At 32.4% G+C, this 23,911-nt stretch overlaps 2 protein-coding genes across 6 annotated transcripts in view; one reads left to right on the plus strand and one right to left on the minus strand.

The window, feature by feature from the left end:
- The window catches only part of LOC132700179 (diacylglycerol kinase 1), a 153,876-nt gene that overhangs the window by 124,177 nt on the left and 5,788 nt on the right, over nucleotides 1-23,911 (minus strand). The window lies entirely within an intron of this gene.
- Nucleotides 94-4,254, plus strand: LOC132704473 (uncharacterized). 2 transcript variants are annotated; one of them, XM_060674493.1, is made up of 3 exons: nucleotides 94-224; nucleotides 3,621-3,744; nucleotides 4,127-4,254. In XM_060674493.1, exons 1-3 carry the CDS (start codon nucleotides 134-136, stop codon nucleotides 4,215-4,217), a joined length of 306 nt encoding a protein of 101 aa, XP_060530476.1. In that variant the 5' UTR covers nucleotides 94-133; the 3' UTR covers nucleotides 4,218-4,254. The 2 variants fall into 2 exon arrangements, with proteins under 2 accessions (XP_060530476.1, XP_060530470.1); XM_060674487.1 differs by lacking the exon at nucleotides 94-224 and adding an exon at nucleotides 2,728-2,888.

Raw genomic sequence — 23,911 nt, forward strand, 5'->3', positions numbered from 1 at the left:
CATCTAAATGTTCCTAAAAAAACTTGCTTTTTAAAGACGGTTCTGTGTCCAAACCCAGTATAAATTCGAAAACCATAAATAAACGGAATCAGTATCTACCTTATTTGGTAACGAATTTGAAATAAACTTCAATATGAAATTTATTTTACTTTTAGCCAGCATTTTGACTATTGTTAATGATGTGTGGTGTGCGGTTGCAATCATTCCAGCGGATACCTCCAAGAGTAAGCTAAAATCTTAGAATTAATTAATTAATATTATTTACCTTTAGGTAGTGATTACTATTAATTATTATTAAAATCTTTATTAAAACGCTTTGTCGTTTCGGCTAATGTTGGATAGATTATTACTTAAATGATTGCTTCTTTGGTAAGTTTGTTGTGTGTTATGGTATATTTGAATCATTTGCATCATTAGTCTATTTGAAAACACACTGAATTAATATACTGGGTAGACTAGGACATTCTCAATCATATCTATTCTTAACATACATTTTATTGGGACTACTACCTTTAACCTAATATGTTTGTCTACGTATTTTAAAAATTATCGTAAAACATTCATAAAATTCATAAACCTATCTTAAAATTCAAAACTACTTGGAACATTACGTAAATATTTCCTTACTGATGACATCCTTCATTTTGAAATGCAACTAACATCTAATACGTACGTACACATGCAAAATTTTGGAATATAAACTTTTAGCAAACGCGTGTGTATGGTTACTTAGCCTTTTCGATGTCAGTATCGCGGCGATTTCCATCTTATTCCTATTTTAGGTGACGGTGTGTCATGCAGCAGTTTTTTTCTCGTATTCCCCACTGAATAAGGAAAATTTAATAACAAGCGTAATTGTAATGACGATCATGTTCTCAATTTGGCGTGACTTAACTCACTCGGCTCGGCTAGCTGCGATGTATTTTAGGATAAATAATTACCATTTATCCTCGATTTTTGAACCGGATTTCTTTTTAACTATAACCGACGGAAAATTGTGAAACACCTCAATACTGTACGATAGTATAGTCGCTCCACAATTATAAGAAAATATTGGCAGATTATATTTTATGTAGATTAAAATAGATGGGACAGATCTTTATTTAAAATTTCATCTATTACGGAGATAATACGACCCCAAAGGAGTATTACAGATATTCTGTCTGTCAAAATATGTCGTATCGGTTTTTGGCGGCAATTATGGAAATAACTTGCCGAAGGCAATAAAACACATGACCAGTCGGTATTGTAAGATAGAGCATTATGGACGAACTCTTCTGGTGTTTTAAAAGATAGAAATAGATATACTAGCAAGAAGCTTTTTTATAACGCACGGTAATACCGGTTATTCAAGACCGCCACTTATATAAGTTTACCATTTTTTATGAATAACTATCTGATCTAATTTTTGTAAACACGTTATTCCATAATTAACATTTTTCGGAAGTACAATATATGTATTATAATTCATTCGAATTCGGCTAAGTCGTTTTGATTGATTGATAACACATATCGAATGATCGCTAATTAAACGAGAAAATGAATTCGGATCATGATATATTAAACAAAACCCCTTGCGAGCGATGCAAACAAAATAGCTATTACTTCGAATTTCAAAATAAAGATATAATTTCTATAGGTCCCTTAGCTTAGCTAAAAGCATTTTTTTTTCGTAGAATGAAGTTAGGTACATTGTTATTTTTTAACACCTTAGAAAAACCCTTTGGAAGGCTCATTAGAGCAACTTTTCTTGAAAAAAACAATCACATTAAAATTTTCTTAAAAGTTTTTAATATTATTTTTTTGTGATTCTTCAAACTTTAAATTATAGACACCGATCTAGCGTGCGAAAATTGTTATTTTACCACGTCAGTTTCGTTTCCCACGGATCCAAGTCACTTCGGGCATTTCCGGGATATTACCGCACGGGTTTGGGAGCAATCGAATGTTTTCGGAGTTATTACCGCACGGCTTGAATTTTAACGATCATGTATTCGTACTGTTTTGCAAAAATGCATCCGAAAACTAACGGTAGTAGAAAAAGTATTAAGTTACAATAAGTTGTAATATACTATTAAGTAGTTTTCTTCTGTTTGTTACATTTAGTTAGTTAAGTTAGAAACCAAAATATATCGGCACAGTTGTAGATAACAAATTTGCAGTCTCAATCTGGTATCCTGGAGCATTGCCAGCATCCCATGTTTCTTTAATCTTCTTTAAGTGACTAATAAAATATGATGATGACATTGTTGCATAGCGGCACTATGTTTTGTAGGAAAAGAAAGAAGAGAAAGAAGAAAACTCGAATTTCGAAAATATTCGAGATATAAAATAACAGAAATTTGGATAATTGGCTCTCCAAATCCAATTTTAGTCCAATTTCACAAGTTTGATTGAAATCGTCCTTCAAGGTCTCATAATCAAATGTAAGTTTTCAATTCAAATTTAAACACACTGCAGATACTCGAATATTTTCCTATCTGCATGATCGCGGCCTTTGCTAAAAATATTGAATCTAATAATTTAATTTGATAATGTGCATTTCTTATGACCACCTTACGGATTTTCCTTCTTATTTACATGTCACATTTTCTTTAGGAAAATCGCTTTTGGGCATAAGGCGGGGGCGACATCGACTCGTTTATTTTAATCACTGCACGAGAACATCCAATATAATTATTGTTATGTTAACCGACTACGAATTTCTTAGAACAAGTTTCATGCAATATAAATACCAGCGAAACCAGTAAAACTATACAATTAATAGTTACAAAACGACTAAAAGAGTTTTATTATAATGAAGTGTTTTCTATTGTTAAGTGTCGTCTTCGCTTTTACAGCTCTGGTGCAGTGCGGTATCGGTTGGATTCAGCCAAATAATGAAATTGGTATAAAAATATTATTTAGAACAACCATTTTATGTTGTAGTTGTTTAATTGATGTGTAAAAATATTGGTACTATTATATATAAAAAAAAGATTCTGGTTTGTAAATAATTAATGAATTTCACTATTTTCAATTGGCATTAAGAAAATTTCATCTTCCGTTGCTTTTCAAAAACTAAACATTAAAATAAAATAAATCCGTCGCTTATGTTGTTATCAATATAAAAGCAAAGTTTGTATCGTAGATTCAAATAGCGTTGTAATTTTATTCATATTGTTTTAAATTTTATCTAATACAACTTGTTGGTTTAGGTAAGTAATATTCAATGATAATCAAAATAAAAAACATAATATTTAAACTTTTGTGATATTTAGAATACACAAAAATTAAGATATTGTGTGGAAGAACCCGTCAGATCCGTGAGATCTCAAAACAAGAATCCACGAATACCTATAAAATTCAATTAAATATATTCTACAAAAATTTTTTTTTTCTAATCAATATCTATCAAGAAAATAGTTTCCTTTAAAACAATTATTTAAAATTAACTATGACTATTCTCCTATTCTTATATAAATTATCCTACGTCAAAAGAAATGGTTGTATAAAAAGTTGCATCTTCTCTCATTTAAATTTTTATGCATGCATTGCGTAAATTAAAAAATTGTTCGTATGTCGAAAATACAATTATTGTCTGTTTCAAATCACATTTAACAATTTGGAATCAATTACAGATCATTCCGGATATTGTTACTCCGCGTACACTGGACCAATCGAGGCGGCAGGGGAAATCAAGAATATAGAAGGGAAATGCGTACAAGCGATCTGTAACGACGATAGAAGCATTCGCCTTGAGTCGTAAGTTATAACGACAACATTAAATTTTAAATGAACAACAAGATAAAACAAACAATTTTCGTCTTCAAATATACATTCTTCTACTCCCTATTCTAAAATACCCAATTATGCACAGATCAAACGTGCTTTAAGAAAGCTTCTTTACGCATTAGCGCAAGTACTGCGTAGTGTGCCCAACACGCCGTAAAATTTCTTCGTTCGTTTATTATTTATTATTTTATGAGAAAAATTGTGGTATTTTGTGGTATATTCATTGACATTGTAGTATATTCATTCACACTCAAATCGACAATAGTACAATAACGTTTTTAATATGGATAACATAGAATATTCAATTTGTTCATTTAAAGATTTAGCGTGTAGCAAACACTTCGTGTTTCAGATGTGGCGCCGTCAGTGGTCCTTGTGGCAAAACGGATGTGGACTACTCCAAACCTTACCCACAATGTTGCCCCAAACCAAAGGGCTGTTAGTAAATGTGGCTCATTGAATAAAAACTACACCAATTTATTTTTTCGCTTATTTCACTCCCAATAATAAATAAATAATCCAATTTACGATATTTAAAATATTTTTTTGGTTCCTTTTAATCTAGTGGAAAATAATTATTATTGTGGGTTTTTTGTTAGTAATCAAAGTTCCTTGAAATTACAAAAACGCCCGAGCCAAATTTTATTTGCACGCACTCGATCCCTAGTCTATTTTAAAATTGATTTTTTTCTGAATGTTTATTTATTTAGGGGAAGATAACCTAGTTTACTGAATCCTGTATACTTTAAAGGTGCCCGCCCTCTCAGTTAAATCGCAACATTGGAAAACAGTTTCTAGAAAATAAACATGTAAAAATAATATTCTCAAACCCCACTCAGTTTGTTGGAGACCTATAACCTAATGATTTACCACAAACTGAGTTAATATATAATAGAGATAGACTAAAAATCTAAATACTAAAGACGTTCAGTGCTCTGAGGGACCAATCATCTAAAATAGGGAAGAAGAAATGAATCCATGATGGATGGGAAAAGACCTCGCTTAAAGCCGAATATTTGAATAGGCACTGTTGTAATCTGATTGGTACAATTTTTATGAGAAATATTTATTCTACATTTGGCTGATCTGTTTTATGATCCGGTAGATACTGATCTCCTGTTTTGCTATTGAAATGCCAATTGGAATTCAAGAGCAATGCTATATATCTAAGGTTTTTTTTTACAAAGAAACTTCCACAGGCTGCTGTAATACTCTTTTCAAAAATTCTGGTTTCCTCCTGCATCGATTTGCGAGTCAGTTTCAGTCAAGCTTTGAAGAAGCCAACAGGATGATTGGCGAAACGTCAGCAACTTCGACTCAGCAAAAACCGACGCAGGAGGAATCCAGAAGCTTTGTAAAAAGTATATCTAAGGTTGACGAAATCCATCTTATTCTGTTCCCTTTATTTACCTGTACCCTGTACCTGATACTGTGTGAGAGAAACGGAGTTAATGAAGGGACGTGAAAAAACTGATTCCCATATTGGCGAAAGGCAAAGACCTGAGCGGCGGTTAAGATTATTTAGTTGTTTAGAGATTTCTATGGATTATATATGGAATAAGTTTAATTTTTAATTTTACTCATGAGATCGAACATAAAGCTTTATTCGACCAAACTAAAATTCTTGCATGTAATCGATTCTTTCACAAAATATTATAATAACCTGTAGAAGTCTCCTAGAAAAATCGTACTGAACAGATTTGTGATCGGACACAAGATGATGTTATGATAGTTGATTAACTGAATATGTTCCAATTTACAGGCTCGCACTATATGTATAGAGTGGGCCCCTTGGGCCACTTGGGACACTACCCTAATCTCAGTAACTAGAGGGGATGGACCTATAAGTTAAATACAATAGTTAATTGAGGTATTACAAACCATCAATTTATTTTAATGTTGTATATATAAGGTGTTTTATTTCTCATTATTTTAAATAGAACACTTGGTATATTACTTCATTTTTGAATTCTCTACAAAATTCTAGACATATTTTATACCTAAGTCTAACCATGTTTCAAATTTTTAATTTTTTATGCGAAAAATAACGTTCAAAACCTTTTTTTTATGGAAACTGCCTATTTTTATAATCATTTTTTATGTCATTTTAGCATTAAACATTAAGGCAATTTTATATAAGGTTGTATATGCCTAATATTTTTACTTTTTGAAATATTTCCTTTTACACATCTGTCAATCACAAATAATTTGGTGTTGAAATATAAGTTCAGTTGGTGTAAGAAGGCTACGACGGCGTTTAAACAAAACAAGTGCTAGGACGCTGCCTCCTTGGACGTGTGTTTTGTTTTTTGATTACTCTCATTCAAATATTTTTTGACACATTACTGATTTATTTATTTATCGTTTACAAATTTAATTTTTTTGCTTGCTTACGTATCATGTTTACAACAGAGGAAAAAATTGATATGTTAAAAAGTTAGATATCTTACAATATAAACCGGATCCTGCTTCTTATAGATTAGATAACAAAAAAAGATCTTCGACAGGATTTGTCAACAACAGAATATATGGAACCTTGAAGAAAGAAAATAATAGACGTCATCATATTTTCAATGATCGATCTAGATGTCAACAACAACGCGTCGAACGAGCCTTCAAATACACCACTGGAAGTCCTATAAACTCTGTAAAGTGCAAAAAGTAGAACAACGGTATTGCAACATTAAATTAGATTTTTGCAACATCTTATGGAGACACACTTTTCAGAAAATATATTTACTAATATTATTTGAAAAGATAAGTCCATATTTACAACGTCAACTAAAATTTTTATAGGAAAAATACCTGGAGGACCAAGAATAATAAAAAAAATATGGAAGTTTCAAAATCAGTTAGAGATCCTGTCAAAGTATGGGGCGCCATTTGAAGGTCAGAATAATAAGTCCAGTATTTTTTACTCAGAATTTAAATTCAAAACGCTACTTAGAGTTTTTCTATATTATCAATGCTTTTGTTGAAATTAAAGTGCCTGAAACGGCACGACGAAACTTAATTTGGCAGCAGGATGGCGCTCCTTATCACACAAATCAAGAAATTAGCAACTACTTAAATGCACCCTATTGGGGAGAACGGTAGTTACGCCTGGTCTCCAAGGAGCTTCGAATTAAATCCCCTAGATTTTTTATCGACTACACTTAAAAATTTGGCTTACAAACAGAAACAACCAACTGCCGAACAACTTAAACGTCGGAGAAGAGAAGGTATTAAATGATACTGAATCTGTTAGAAATGCCATTATGTATTTAAAAACCCTTAACATTGCTTGTATTGTTCAAAGTGGAGGACATATTGACCAACTGTTACAATAATTATTATCCTTTGATCGTTCCTTAATAAAATATTCATCATTGTTATCGTGTATCCTTGGTCTTATTCTGTATAAATAATGCATACATACATTTACATAATCTTTGGATTTTAGTAACCACATCGCCAAGGTTATGGTCAACTATGAAATGGTAAATCATAGTGGCATCATAGCACCTTACACTAACTGAACTTATATTTCAACAGCAAATTATTTGTGATATACAGATATCTAAAAGGAAACATTTAAAAAAGTAAAAATATTAGGCATATACTACCTTCTATAAAATTGCCTTAAATTTTAATGATAAATATGACAAAATTATAAAAATAGGTAAGTTTTTTAGCAGTTTCATTAATTTCATTTTTAATCTTATTTTTCGCGCACCCTGTATTAATATGTATCGAAATTTCTTATGAAATTTCAGTCATTCCAGTCAAAATTGGCAGATATTTTAGGTCTTGCAAGCGTAATTTTTCGCATAAAAAAATAAAAATATCAAATACGGTTAGACTTAGGTATAGGACATTATACACAAAACATATCTAGAATTTTATACAGAAATCAAAAATGAAGTAATATGCCAGGTGGTCTATTTAAAATAAGAAAGTTGATATTCGCCATCAAGAAATTAAACACCCTGCATATACAAAATGAAAATAAATTAAAGGCTTGTAATACATCAATTTACTTTTGTATTTAACTTTTGGCTCCATCCCGTATAGTTTCCGAGACAAGATAAACGGCGCACCCTATACATACATACAAATTTTCCCGAATTCGACGAAAACGACTGACCTATAGACAACGACATTTGACTATTAGACCGGAATGTTTAAATGGAACAAAGGAAGAATACCGAACAAATTCGAGTATTCAATAATATACGCTATGATTTAAACCACGAAAATTTTTCTCAAAAATTTACCCGCCGCGTGTTTATCTGACGCAAGAAGTGGAGATATAAGCCTACCAAACAAATTTAAAAGTTCGAACAGAAAATATTTGCGCCAGATTAATTAAAACTTCCTTAATTAAAAAAAAAAATAATGAAAATTCTTCAGCTTTGCCAATTTGCTCTTTCTCCGCATCTAAAAGAATTACAGTTTTCCCCTGTACAATATTTCATACTTCTGCATTTTTTTTACAAACTTGAGTGGGTTTATCCTTATCCTTAGGCATTGGCTAATTATTTCAGACACCAGGCTAAAATGAAAAACTTTTCCAATTACTTAAGATATTAAATTATTAGTAGGACCCACCAACGCTGGCTTTATAAAGGCTGGTCGCGTCAAACCGGAAAATTGAGCAAATACTATAGAATAGTTAAGGAGACCAGCAAAAAAAAAAGCTGATTAGCAGTTGGTGGCATGACCCTTTCTATAAACATTCAAACGTAAACCAAAGTTCATAGTTGGCAATATAACAAGCACTAATTAGTAGTTTAAATTTATTTTTATTTTTTATTTTCAACACATTCCTTTTTGGTACAAATCCTTACAAAGGAAAATTGTGAAACAAAAGCAAGAAACCGTATCTAGTCAAACTATAGAAAAGCAAACAAAGCATCATATTATATAGGGTGTCCCGAAATTAGACGTCAATATTTTAACTACGTATTCTGTGGTCCAAAATAAGGATAAAAATGAAACTAGGGTCCAAAACGTCTTAATTTTTAACATACAGAGTGTTAAATTTGAAAAGGCGATTTTTTGTAAATATTTTCCAAACACGCAAATATTTTTAAATAAAATTTGGTACAGTTACTAAACATTTTAGGCTCTATTTAACGAACTCAAACTTAGTGTTGGATTGTCTTCAGGGGTGGGAAACACAGGGTACGCGTGAGAAAAATTTGGCCCAAATTTTTTGTTTATCGAATTTTCGTAAATTAGACTACAGAATTTGAAAATCTGAAGTTTTTTACGTAAATAAGGTACCCTTGTCTCACCTTTTGAAAATTTAATTAAATTTTTTTTACTTGAGATTTCCAAATTCTGCAGTCCAAATATATGAAATTTCCTATTAAAAAAAATGTCCCTGTATACATACTTTTATATATATATATATATATATATATATATATATATATATATATATATATATATATATATATATATATATATATATATATATATATATATATATATATATATATATATATATACTCACGTATTGATTCACGGATGGAAAAATGTGATGACACTATATTTCGGGATATCATCCGTTCGCTCGTTGAACTCCGACTGGAATCCTGCATCCGACTGGAATCCTGCAAATCTTGCATCCGACTGGAATCCTGCAGACGTTTCGCCAAAATCTCACTTGGCATCTTCAATGCTCGCGCTCCGAAAACACTTCGAACACTTCGAACACAGTGCAAGATTTGCAGGATTCCAGTCGGATGCAGGATTCCAGTCGGAGTTCAACGAGCGAACGGATGATATCCCGGAATATAGTGTCATCATATATATATATATACATATATATATATATATATATATATATATATATATATATATATATATATATATATATATATATATATATATATATATATATATATATATATATATATATATATATATATATATATATATATATATATATATATATATATATATATATATATATATATATATATATATATAATGTGCTATAAAACTATGCATGCAGGGACTTTTTTTTAATTTTTTTAATAGGAAATTTCATATAAGACGCGATTGTATATTTCGACTACATAATACTACAGTAATAATAGGTCGGAAAGGCACAAGTAAATCACGCTTAGGTCATTCACACAAATTTCTCAAACCACCATTACTTTTCATCTAAATCGTAACAACATTCGAATATTTTAAATTAATTATAATATTATATTTAAATAAATTTTATTTAATTATAAATTTTCTCTCTCACTTCTTCTTATTTATGTTTTTATATCTAAGATTATCTTAATATTTATATTAATATCATATTTAATAATAGCCGTGTCCGATATCCTTTTGGTTTTAGTTTATACAAACTGTATAGTGTTAAAAACATCATAGTTTTTGGAACTATATTTTACTATAAAATTGCTAAATTTAACTTTCCTTTCGTAGGTCTCTAGATTCGAAGTCCGCTTAATTTTTGTTGTAACAGTTTATTTTAGTTTTTTTAAGGAATTTTTTTGTGTAAAATGCAATTAACAAACCAGAAATACAAATTTAATGAAGTTAAATGAACCCAATAATTTGATAATTTCATATTTTTTCTCCTACCGTATCAATGAAGAATAAATGTAAAGAAAAATAGTCTAAAATAGGTATTTACTTCAAATAAAAAGTATAACAGAGATTTTTATGGAACATCACTTCTAGATGTCCATCATAAATATTTTTACGACGGAATATTAAATTGATTTTATGATACTCATTCCGTAAGCACTCTCTGGAAATTATATCCATTTCGTACAATGGCTTAAATGACGCCTGCCACAATAAAAATAGACAGGAAATAACCCAGTGGGATATTAAGTGTGAAAGCCGTGTGCTTCCGCATCTATATTCCACAATTAACGATAAAATAGATTAGCATTAGATTTTACATTTGATTGGACTCGATTAAGTTAAGTTTCAATAAAGAGAAACAGCCACGCTTAAACGGGAAATAAAAACTACAGGACATATATATAGGGAATGGCGGTCTCTAAGTGGAGATACTGACATCAAAATATTTCAATTCAGCTCATGCCTGATTCAAATGTTAATGATTATTCTGAATTTTCCTGTTACTCGAGATTTTTTTATGATAATAAAAAGTGTCCGTTTTAGATTTCTGGCGTGACTATCACGAATTTGAAACTTGATTGGATGATGCGTTTAGAGGGCGCTAGTTTCACCGTAGTATTTTGATAAATAGAATCATGGTTTTTTTATCTCCAAGTAATGGTTGAAACAAGAGGAAAAACTGAAAGAATGTTCAATTTTCATAGGAAAGCTGTTTTTTTGTTCTTTTTTATAAACTTCTTATCAAATGTTCAAATAATACCATCTATCACCATCCATCATCTGTCTCAATAGATTTTAAAATACACTCGCTTAAATGTCTTTGAATGTAAAATAAAACTTGTCTGCTATTTCTAAGGGTATTTTCAAACGCAATTCGTGCAAAGGATAACCTTCTTCAGTGTAAACCAAATCCTTGAAGGCTGACCATATTAAGAAATCCAAGACTCCTTGGTGACCAAAAAAATTAAATTCCACGGCCATTCCATCGCTGAGGAAAGTGCTCATGGTCATTGGCGCACTGGCAACATAAAATATGATGGCGCCCCATTATGCATAAACCTCATATTTTCTCTTCAAGCATCTTCTAGGAGTACGTTTGAATGGTTAAGACAGTTTAAATAAACGAAGTCCAACTAGAATGTCAGGCAATTCAAAAGAACCAATGAAAAAGTCAGTCACAACACCAAATCTTCACATTAAACAACCCATGCTGAAATTCCACAAAGGTGACTTTTTTTTGTTAAAATTCTGTAAACGATTTCGATCTAAACGATTGTAAAGATTTCTGTTTTCGGGATAGTTGTAGATTCTTCGGGAGTCCGCAAGTCCACTAAGATTTGCTTGAGCAAAAACACAAATCCTATCACGCATCTCACTATGAAAAAAATAACTGTCGCAGCATTTTGTCTTTACTATCGAACATGTTTGCACAAGTAGTAAATAGCACACAAGTAAAATAACCAACATTTAATGACATACAGATTTGATAAATGCTGACATAAACTTACTACAAGCCTAAACAAGAGTACCTTTTTCATGAAACATTGAACATTTCTTCAGATTTTGGTCCTGTTTTAAACATAACCCAACAGATAAAAAAATATTAATCGATTTATAATATGCATCGAAATAATACTGTGAAACTAGCGCAACTAGAGGCAACTAACTAAAATAAGCAAAACACTTAACTTTTCCAAGAAAAATCCACAGTCTACTGTAGTACTTTTTACAAAACTTCTGTATTCCTCCTGCGTCTGTTTTTGCTTGCTAATGTTTCGCCAATCATCCTGTTGGCTTCAGAGCTAAATGAGGGGCATAAACACCGTCTCGGATGACTGATTCCCATATTGGTGACAGGGAAAGACCTGAGTTGCGGTTAAAATTGTTAGGTTGTTTATAGATTTCTATAGACTCTATAGACGGTCAAATTTTTGAACAAACGTCGGGAACAGGGGTCCTCCACTATCACCAGTCATCGCGAGTATATTTATGGAAGAGTTTAAGAAGAAAGCTCTCGATACCTTTCATCTGAAACCAAAATTATGTAAACATCATGATCCAGAATCCTTAGTAGATTTTCTTAGACATTTAAACTCTATACACCCTACGTTTTACCATTGAGTTGGAAACTAATAATAACCTCCCATTCTTAGATATTCTTATCAATAGAAAATCAGACCTAACATTGTGTCATGTGTACAGCAAACCTAGGCACACAATTAAAAATACCTTAAAAAAATTATCGGTTATCAACTCTCTTGTTTACAGAGTAAAACTATCTCAGCCAGAGTGACTGAACCCAGAATTATAACACCTTACCTCTGCTCTTCTCTCTAATAATTTCCACATTAAAAATATTAAGCGTTCTATTACGAAATACACTTCACCACAACCTTCCAACAGCACTAAGGCCGAAAGCCACTGTGATGTTTCCTTACATCCAGAACATCACTGACCACATATCAAAAGTTCTAAAGGCATATAACGTCAAAACCAGATTCACCTCCTGTCCAAAAATCTCTGAACATTTTCGACCTGTCAAAGACAAAATTCCATTTAAGATGCCAGGAGTTAACAGCATTCGGTGATTTTATGATCTTTATACGTTATCGGAGAAGTGATCTAAGATTTCATAATGGTTTTACGCTGTTTGGTACTCGGCATAACGAAAATTTATGGCTGCCACATTGGAATATCGATTGTAATTCTAAAATAATTAGTTCTTGGATTTTACGAAAAATTTCCGTTGATTTTAAGATAATTCAATCTTTTTGTTTCTTTGCTAAGGAAACCAAAATAGTGCCGAAAGTAACGTTTTACCGAACGCTGGCGTCATTTTCAAGTAAACGACGATTTTCGGCGTTACATTTGGTCAAAAAATGTCACTTACGAAACGGTTTATATTTATATATATATATATATATATATATATATATATATATATATATATATATATATATATATATATATATATATATATATACGTTATATCTTGTAATAACAAAACGAATCGAGTTAGAAGTTTTTTATACCAGGGTAAATAGGGAAAAAATTGAATAAAAGCTTCTATTTCCGTTCGAACCTAGTAATTTCAATAGGATTTACGGATAACTCCATATCTGTGCGAACGAACGGGTCAATAATTGAAAATTTCGGACGATTTCTGTTTTCATATTGCTATGCGACACTCAAAAAACAACCAGAATATCGCAAAACCACTTATATTTTATATGCGGACAATAAAATAACAGCAAAGTTAACAGATAGTTAAGATTTTTACTTGACACTCGGTGGATGCACAATGTTTCTAATTTCCTATGAAATTCAACAAACTATGTGAAAGTTGAAAAAAATAGTCTAGCCTAAGCCTAAAGAAATTAAATTAAATTAAATTAAATTAAATTAACAAAATGAATTAAATAAATTTAACCATACCCAACTAGCCGCCAAACGGAAATAAAAGCTACGCAATCCAGCAGAATAGAGAAAGATAGAAAGTCAGAATAAAGGATATCAGGGCGTGAAGACCATCAAGTTAAAGCTCTAGACGAGGTGGCCACCGAAGGCCTAAGAATAAACCAGGACATTTTTTTGTGCCGTGACTAATCCCATTGCAAGATACAAAAGCAAACCCTAAGAATAATTGGTAGGTCACTGAGGTACCACCCATAGGAGTGGTAGAAACCACTAAATGCAGATTCAGTCAAGAAAACCAAACATGTGTTATGCCCATGTCAAGGCCTACTGAGAATGCGTTTTCATCTGCGCAACCAAAGGAAGCGTGCTAGTTAAGGCTTGTCTAGTCTGATCAGAGAGATGAACCTAATTAAAATTATATAATAATGAGGGAGTCGCAATAGGTATTTTGGGTAGCAAACCTAATAATAAATAATAATAATAATAATAATAATAAAATAATAAACCTATGAAACACTCTGTGAACAAAATATGAATTCGCCAAAAAATTGACATGTTTCGGTTATTACCAAGGGCAAAACTTTCTCGTTGTTGTCTTTTGTCTTTTAGTAAAAACTAAACTAAATGCTGTCCATGCAGAGCAGACCTGAAGCTGTTGGGACATCTTTTGGAGCTATAAATTTTCGATCAAACTCCAAAGTCAAGGCCTCAAAAATAATTATTTGTAAAATGTTAAACTCGAACGTACACAGAGAAGTATGTGTGCATCTAGTATCACAACCTTCCCAAAAGTTATCTTTCGTTGTCTAGAACCGCAGCAAATTACAAATTTCTTCGTCTTCTAAATTGACAACAAAGCGAAATTTCTTCCAAAATTATTCAGTTAGAGAGAGAAGGTCTGTGCAATGCCAAGAAAATTTCGTTCCACTCTTTACGAGTTTTATTAAAGCTTATAAAATGTCCAACGCAGTCAGATTGGAAAAATATGCTAAACATTTATCCAGACGACAATATCGTCTTAACGCAATAATTTTCGAATTTAATAAAAAATTCCTCACAAGAATAAAATTACGCAAAAACTTCCTCCGGCGGCAATACGCCCTATCTTCGTCACCCGTAGGAAATGATTCCAAAGGAAATAATGTCGGAAAGATAATGAAAAATACCGCTATGACGTCAAAGACATTTTAAAACGTCCCTTTCGACTTCGTATACCGCGGTCTCGGTGAAAACAAAGTGTTTTGAAAGAATGACACAGGTCTACAAAATTAAACTTTTTGACAGATGTTTTCATTTTGAAAACTTTTAATATATTATATACATAATTTTATATAATTTTATTAGGTTGATTTCAAAAGGTATTTATTTGTATCACGTAAGGTTTTTTTGCAAATATTAAAGGAGAAAAAAACGATATTTCTAAAATAATTTATTTTTTTGTTCAGTAAAAAAGTGCAATTATAGTTAAAAAAAAAGTGACAAAAAAAATTACTCAGATTTTTTTGAGTGAAATCTTCATCTTCTTACCAGAAAGCTGCTTTGTCCGGACAGTCGGCTGTGTTTTTAAGGGCATAGCCCGTTTTAACATCCAGCAGTAGTCCCCCATTATCATTATGCTTCATCTGCTTTGGTATCGCCGTTCCATTTCTTTAATGTCCCAGTGAAACCTCTCTCCCTGTTCTTCGCTAACTGCAGGAACTTTTTCAGGAAAATAGTTCATATGTGAAAACAGAAAATGCACTTTCAGACTCATATTACAGCCTAGACGATAAAAGTGTTGTAACATTTTCAACAGTACTTTAGTAATTTTGGTCCTTAGAGTTCCCAAGAAACTTGTCATTGTGTCATTGCGTTATGAAAATCCTTGTCTTTGCATAATGTTCTGCGGCTCAACAAAAATACCCTCTTTTATCAGATATGGCTAGAAAAAAAAATTGTCTAGGGCTTTAACAAACTGCTTCATCAAGCCAAGTTTGATATGAAGAGGAGGCAGTAAAACTTTTTTGGGGTCAACTAAGCTATCCCCTAATAGATTTTTGCTACCAGGTGTAAGACTTGTTCTAGAGGGCTATTCTATTTGGGTCCAATGTCTATCTCTTGCACGACTATTCCACTCACAAATATATGGTCACCACAAAGCATCCACTGATGTTTTTGGTAATTTATTTTCTTCAAAAGAAATTCTAAATTTTCCTAAGTTTCTTGTAAATTTACGGAATGTGCAACGGGAACCGACGCCAGTTCGTCACCATGGTGCAATAAAAAAACACCTTTTAAACGACGTTTACTTGCGCCAATAAACAGGCGCCATTCTTCTTTTATATATGGCACATTTCCTAATTTTGAAACTAAGTCAGGAATATTGTTGCAATACACTAGCGGTCCTTCCTGAGTAAAGAAGTTACAGTTAGCCTTTGCTTTTTACATTAATTTCATATAAATCAAATAATTTTAAAATGCGAAACATGGAACAAACATATTCATGTCATTGGTGTACATATTAATAAAATTTTTAGGATATAGGGCGCTACATAAAATATGACATGATAAAGCATTTTTTTTTTTGAAAAAGCCCCCAAAAATATACAAATAAGCAAACAGTTTTCAAACATCAAAATCAGTGTAGACCTGTGTTATTAATCCAAATTTATTTGCGCAATTGATCCGTTTATTAAAATTAATTAGATAAACAAATGGGATACTTTTTACAAAACTTCTAGATTCCTCGTGCGTCGGTTTTTGCTGAATCGAACTTGCTGACGTTTCGCCAATCATCTCGTTGGCTTTTACTAGTTTAAGTCAAGCTCAAGCAGAAATCCAGAAGTTTTGTAAAAAGTATTAGAGTAGAATGTGGATTTTTTTTTGAAAAAAAAAATTAACAAATGGGAATTTGTATTAATGAATGTATACCTACATACAAAACGAGTAGCCTCTGTTCTGTCTGAAAATTTTACAACACGCTGTCAGTGCAGTGTGGACAGTGTGTGCTGACAAAAGTACGAGACCCAAAAATCAGTGCAAAATCACAAAAGTTTTGTTTAGTAGTGTTGTACTAGTACTAGTTTCGTTGCTCAAATGCCGGGGAAAAAAATGCACCACAGAAAATCCTTGTAAGTCAATAGAATTATACACCGTGCTGAGTTAAGCATACATGATAGTCCTGCCAATTGCTGGTCATTTATTCAGAGTAAGAAGGCAGATTCGCGAATCCCAGCCACGGTGTCATATTCTAATCAGTCATGCTATGGACATGGGTCGTTGCAGCTTTTGCAAAGTACTTTGGTAGCATCTACACCATATCCCAGCCAGATCCATGATCATCTTCAACTATATCCTTCAATTCCGATCTAGTCAACCTTACCATCGAGGATGTCTTATCAGCAAGCAAAGCACTCAAAAAACAAAATAACTGCCTGTCCTGACGGAATACTACTGTGTGCTCCTTTATGGCATATTTTTAACCTGGTACTTGAAACGGGTGTTTATCCACAACCTTGAAAAATTGCCAAAGTTTATCCTCTTCTCAAAAAAGGTGATCCTTCTGCAGTTGAAAATTACCTGCAATTTTTCGAAAATATTGCAGCTTACATTATATAAATTTATTTTTGCTCAAATTAGAAATAAACTATATAGGCGACAACATGGTTTTTATGCGAAGCAATCATGTATCATCAACTTATGTTCCCTGTCTTCTTATGTCTGTGACTCCCTGAATAAGCAAGGTCAAGTTGACGTTATATACACGGACTTCCATATAGCGTGTGAGGGGTTTAGATCGGTTCCAACTTCTGGTATACCTCAAGGTTTTAACCTTAGACCGCTTCTGTTCAATATCTTTATAGACGATCTCATATCTTTGATCATCTGTGACAACCTTGCTTATGCAGATAACCTTAAACTATATCACTGCACTAAATCCGACACGGACTGCAAGATTCTACAGGATACCATCAATATTGTCAGTCAGTAGTGTACTAAAAATAACTTGCATTTTAACATCAGCAAAACTCCTACAGTTTTTAATTACAATATGGATGGTACTATCCTGACTAGACTTGCTTGCTGACTTTAAAGAATCTGGGGATATTTAACCAGACGTTCTATTTTGTACCTCACATTACTAACATGGTTTCCAATGCAATGCAAATTTTACGATTCGTAATAAGAAATGCAGGCATTTTTGTAGCTCAGCTACTGTTAAATTGTTTTTTAACTGTTACGTTAGGTCTAAGCTTGACTATGGCTCGTAGGTATGATCACCAATAATAACTGCCACGCTCAGTCCATTGAGAGTGTGGAGAGAAGGTTACTGAGGAATGTTGTTATCCTGAGACGGGAGTTGATCATGATCTTCTGCTGGGAAGGTTCGCTGTACTGCGTCTGAGCTTGCGCAGGGACTTGCAATCTGTTTCATTTCTCTACAAGTTAGTTCATTACGGAGTTGAATGTCCATTTCTTCTGGAACAATTACTTTTCCATGTGCCGCAGCTCGAAGAGAGACATCAACTTTCTCATCGAAGGTCCCACCAATAACCATTTTCAAAACCCTTTTTACAATATGAGTGTTACCTTCAACAAACTAACATCGCACTGTAATTTATATTATGATGGTATCCAGGCGATAGTTCGGCAGCTTGGACTGGCGTCGGGTTATCCATACTGACAAGTCTTATCCTTTTCTCTTCTTTTCTTTCCTTTTTTTAGTTATAAGACGAGTAGATTTAAGATTAGTTTTTACGTCCCCTGCGTATATATATATATATATATATATATATATATATATATATATATATATATATATATATATATATATATATATATATTGTATGATTTATATTTAACATTTCCTGTAATTGAGTCATGTTACCTGTTGGAAATAAAGTCCTATTATTATTATTATTATCATTATTATTAGTATTAGTATTATAATCATTATTATTATTATTTGTTATTTTGGACAAAAACAGACAGACCGATGTGGTATAATATCCAGAAAGCGTTTGACCAAATTGATCACCAAATGTTCCTGCATAAGAATATTGGACTTTCGAGTGATTTACTAATTTCAGTTTCAGTACTTCGACCATAGACAACTCTTTATTGAAAATAGAGGCGCTGTCAAGAATACCTCAAAGGTCGAATTTGGGTCCTTATTGTTTTTGATTTTTTTTAATTACATTAAATTGGCCTAATTTGATGTTTGCGGATGACATATTTCTAGACATTGCTAAACAAATTGACTACAAAGAGTTACAATTGTACTCATGGTAAATCAGTGGTGTTCTGTGAACTCTCTAAAGTTTAATGTTGCGAAATGAAAAGTTCTGTGTTTTTATGGAAATAATAGTCCCATGTTGTTCGATTATACACTCAACAGTGTGCACTTGGAGAGGTGAGATACGTTAAGAGTGTTATGTTTGACGCTAACTTCACTTTTATTACGACGAATTACGACAAGCACATCGAAATTACTGGGCTACTGCGTTTGAAGCTGTCGAGGTCTATCCAATATCTCTACCCTTAAATTTGTTTACCCAAAGTTTATAACACGTTCGCCTATCTACGAAAGTCACACTTCTGGTTTGCGCTTTAAGTTACTTGGATCTTATCCTCACTTGATCAACTTTTATTACTCCAACTCTTTGACATGGAGCCTCTTAAGATTAGACGGACTTCTTGATCTATGGTCGCGCTGTATAAACTAGTCAATAATTCTATAGACTGTCGGCTCCTACTGGCGAAAATCCCTTTTTTAATTCCACGGTATCATTCATGCAGTGACTTATAATTTTAAAAATAGGACCAATATAATGATCAGATCACCAATTTATCAAATGTTTCTAAACTACTACTCACCGTCGTATTGACTTGTGTAATTTAAAAATAGTCTAAAGAATAATGTATTTTGATTTTTATATTTTATTATTACCATCTACAATTTTTGTTTGTGGGGAGATATTTATGACTTTATTATTTTGTTTTATTTTAAGTATTTTCTGTAATTAGGACCCGTACCAGTACTATGAGACCCAAAAAATAAAAACCACAAAGATCATTACAAGAAAGCCGATGTATTGAAGGAGATTTTGTTTAGCTTTAAATATAAACTCAGTGTATGATGTTGAAAAGAAAATAACGAAATTAGACAGTCAGAATGCGAGAGAAAGAAAAAACTATAATAATGGCCTGTTGATAGAAATCTTACAATTATTGCTAACCTTTCTGTTACACTTATAGCATTACTATAGTTAGTCTGCTTTTGGCCACTGCAGGACCGACAAGACATATCATACTCTTCAGCGGATAATCGTAAAAAATTCTTAAAGCTTCAGCGAGTTTCACCAGTAAGTCCAATGTGATGCTCACGTAACTGAACTATCATTTTTTTTCTGGAATAATTTTCTCGCATTTTAAGCTTGGTCTCGTCCGTAAACGTTTGCATATCATTTGTCCACGATTGGATCAAGAAGAGGGGAAGATATTTTTAAACTTTTCTTCCTGGTGGAAACTCCACATAATTAAACAAATAATTTTCACAATGGAATTTTGTTGCACATTTACCCTTGTGGTTTGAACATTTTGTCTCATTTTTGCCTTATCTGAATACCTAAAACTTTGTTGAAATTTTGTTGCATTTTTGTTTCAAAATCATGGTCACTGCCTTGTCTGAACTCGGCACTACTCCCTGCATCTAACTGCGAGCGGCATTATGCTTGCCTCTTTGTCTAGTCTTTCGATAGTTCCATATATCGTCATCTAGTATGGTCTTCGTAGTCTTTGTAAAAAGTTTTCTGCCACCACATTTTGCATTGTTTTGTTATTAGTGTGTGTCTGTGAGACATTCTGATATATCAAAAAGATTACGGTATTGGAAATTTTGAGTATCGCCTGAATCTTGAAAAAGCGTAATAAGTGGTCGGTCAGGATTGAAAGTGCTTTTGGTACAAAGTATAGAAGATAATCTGCTACTATCCGTTCATAATGAAAAGGCATAGATGTCATATAACAAAACTCCGCCCACGCACAATTCAGCAACATATTCGATCCCACTTCCATTCTTTTAAAATCTCGGTAAATCTGTATCGTCTGTCTAGTGCACAGTATATTTTAGAAGTTTCTTGATAAATTCAGCGTTGTCAGCGTTCCCTATGGTTGTCTTCTTCGGTTTGTTTTTGGAGTATATCATTTACTAATATTATAATGAAAGCGCTAAGCCAACTTTTATAAATGGCTACACTTTTTGGTGATGCTACAATGAAATGAAAACTTGCTCTTAACAGCCACAAAGTTTTTCCGTGCCCTAATTGAGACGACGAGATGAAGGCTAGAACTTCCTTTGCTTTGCTGTTGTTTCGAAAAAACATGAAAGATGAACAAGCCTTGTACAAAATTCTTTTAATGATCGCACCAAAGTGTAATATATCAATCTTTACATTTTCATACATAAAAGCAATATGCGTAATTCTACGAGTTAAAAGTATTTTCCTAATTATTATAATATATAGACGAAGGTGAAGGTTTTGCCATAATTTCACGTAACTGCTCTTTATTAAAACATACATTCAAACCATATGCGACCTTAGTGGGATAATTAAGTGCGTTCGGCATAACGCTCGATGATGTCATGTAATATATCAAACATTCCGTGCAAATGTTTGAGACATGAGAATTCCCAAAGGAAAATCTATTCGTTGCGGACCCGAAGAACGTAAAAATCGACGCAATTTTTAGTTCCGGGAGCTGCTACTCCTTTAGACGGTTACAAAATTAATGACGTTGTTTGACAATGCCAGTTCCACTTTCTGCTTCTTGGGCAATAATAAACGAAAAGAACAGAATGGGATTGTTCCCTTTATTCATTTGAAAATCCGTTTGAGTGAACAATCGGAAGTTAGATGATTGTTTGTCCCAGAAAAAACAAATAAATATAAAATGTTTGAACTGGCGTCCGCTTCATTTCACCAATAGTTAATATACCACGGATATTCCCAGTATGTTACAGAGTACTTGGGTTAATTTTACCGCATTTAAGAAAAATCACTAGTACGATAAATGGTTAGTACAAAAAAATTATATATTTTTAAGTAGCCTGGAAGAGAATGACTTTATAAGTTTTACTTCTGGCTGCGACGTTTTTCTGCGTCTCAATTATTGGACATCGTTAAAATAAATCAAATTGATATAAAATCTATTAGAATATTGTACAAATACAAAAAACATATAACAATAGCTATTTTCGCTTGTCGACTCCTTAGCTATTCCGAACTTAAGGAGTATTTTCCGCTTAGAAAAATAGTTGTGATACACATTATTGAAAAGAATAAATAAGTACGTGACTATTAATTCAATAAAATGTCATAATAATGGTATTGGTATTATGCTCTGTATATATAATCATTGATTATTTTTTGGAGATGTGGTTGCTAAATAATTATTTTAGTTATGGTTTGTATATGGTATATGCTATTAATAATTAAATTTATGTATGTACATATGTACATATATATCAAATGTATTTCCGTTTCCGAACTGTTAACTTTTATGTCTTTATTTATTTATATTTTTAATACATATTTATTTAAAATAAAAACATTGTTTTTACATTTAACGGCCCATTATACAAAAAGAATAAGACAAAATATTATATTATGTCCCATAAATAGAGCGCACCAAGTTCAATATTTTCCTAATATTTTATAAATATTTGAGAATCACTGTTGACTTTATTTAATTTAATTATTGTGCTTCGTGCGTTTCCGGTACGTTAGTCACGGGTTTGGAAGCGATCGGATGTTTTCGGTGAATTTTTCAGAACTGAAGTTTGTCAGTTTGTCACACCACTCAAGAAAAACATGGTATGCAATATTGATAAGCTTTTCAGTTTCGTTTTTGACAAGGTTTGAAATGTTTTTAATTTTACGTACGTCAAAGGAGTTAACAGACACTATGACTGATCACTTAGAATCTAAGTCTTAGATCATGTCGATTTTCACCTCTGGAGCATAAATTTTGAATGATAAAAGACAAAAAACTCGGAACCCCAGAAACAAGAAATACAAAATAAAAGTAAATTACAAGTCACTATAATAAACGTCTTTATATGACTAAATTTTTGTTCAAACGCTTAACAAACTCTAGTGTTATGCGTGTAATGAAACTTCGAAGTGCATCTGTATTTAAAGTAGTAAGGGTATTATTAACCCAATGCAATAGCTTATACAGCCACGGCGTGGAAAATCCAATTAAAAATCAGTAAAGTCGGATGATCTGAAATGGCCAGTTCCATATCTCTTTTGAAATTCAAAAAACCAACATATCAAATTTGGTTAAAATAAATGCTAACTTTGGGGTTTGGTTGACTTTTAATAAAAAATACGAATTAGGAACAAAACCGTTGAAAAGTTATAGCCGATCGATATATCACGCCATAAAATAATTATACAGAGTGTTGTATTTTAAAAAAACGAAGCATATTTCAAAAGGATATAATTAACCCAAACTAACCAAATCATTTAAGCGCGATTTTCATCAAAGTGAACATTTTTTTCATAGACTGCAACACTAGCATGAGGGCAGCCCAAAGTCAAAATCAAAGGAACAAATACTGCAACGGTAATACGATTACACGTTTCGATATAATTGCCATTAGGATCAAAATGAAACAAACGTCATTTGGAACCGCTGAATTAGCTAAACAATGGCGAACTAACCCCGACCACTAGGCCCCCATCTATTCATACGCAATACATTCAACAACGGATAACCTTTCTGGCACGACACAAAGTGACCCCGGCGGGTTAATTACTCTTCCAAGAGCATAATGAAACTGCCAGTGCACGTCCACATGTGTATATCGCTTTGACCAGATAGCCTGAATAAGTCAATTACACATCCACAGTTCATTATGTCGCTTTTTCAGAATTCCGCACAATAAATTTTTCAATTCTTTGTGTTGACCGCCGAATTTGTTGCCTTTAATATAGACTAGAATTGTTTAGTTGTCACTTTGATACAAAATACGTTTTTAACGTATCTTGAACTTTCAATAATTAAGTTTTTGTGACAGCCGAAACTGGTAAAATATAACAGCAGCTCTTTCTCCGTAAAATTTATTCTATCT

The sequence above is a fragment of the Cylas formicarius genome, unplaced genomic scaffold (genome assembly GCF_029955315.1).
Source record: "Cylas formicarius isolate icCylForm1 unplaced genomic scaffold, icCylForm1.1 PGA_scaffold_10__41_contigs__length_53128322, whole genome shotgun sequence".
Classification (NCBI taxonomy): Eukaryota; Metazoa; Arthropoda; class Insecta; order Coleoptera; family Brentidae; genus Cylas; species Cylas formicarius.

Coding starts and splice junctions, on each gene's coding strand:
- LOC132704473 (XM_060674493.1), top strand. CDS start 134: ATGAAATTTATTTTACTTTTAGCCAGCATTTTGACTATTGTTAATGAT. Junction 225..3,620: donor TCCAGCGGATACCTCCAAGA/GTAAGCTAAAAT, acceptor AATCAATTACAG/ATCATTCCGGATATTGTTAC. Junction 3,745..4,126: donor AGAAGCATTCGCCTTGAGTC/GTAAGTTATAAC, acceptor TTCGTGTTTCAG/ATGTGGCGCCGTCAGTGGTC.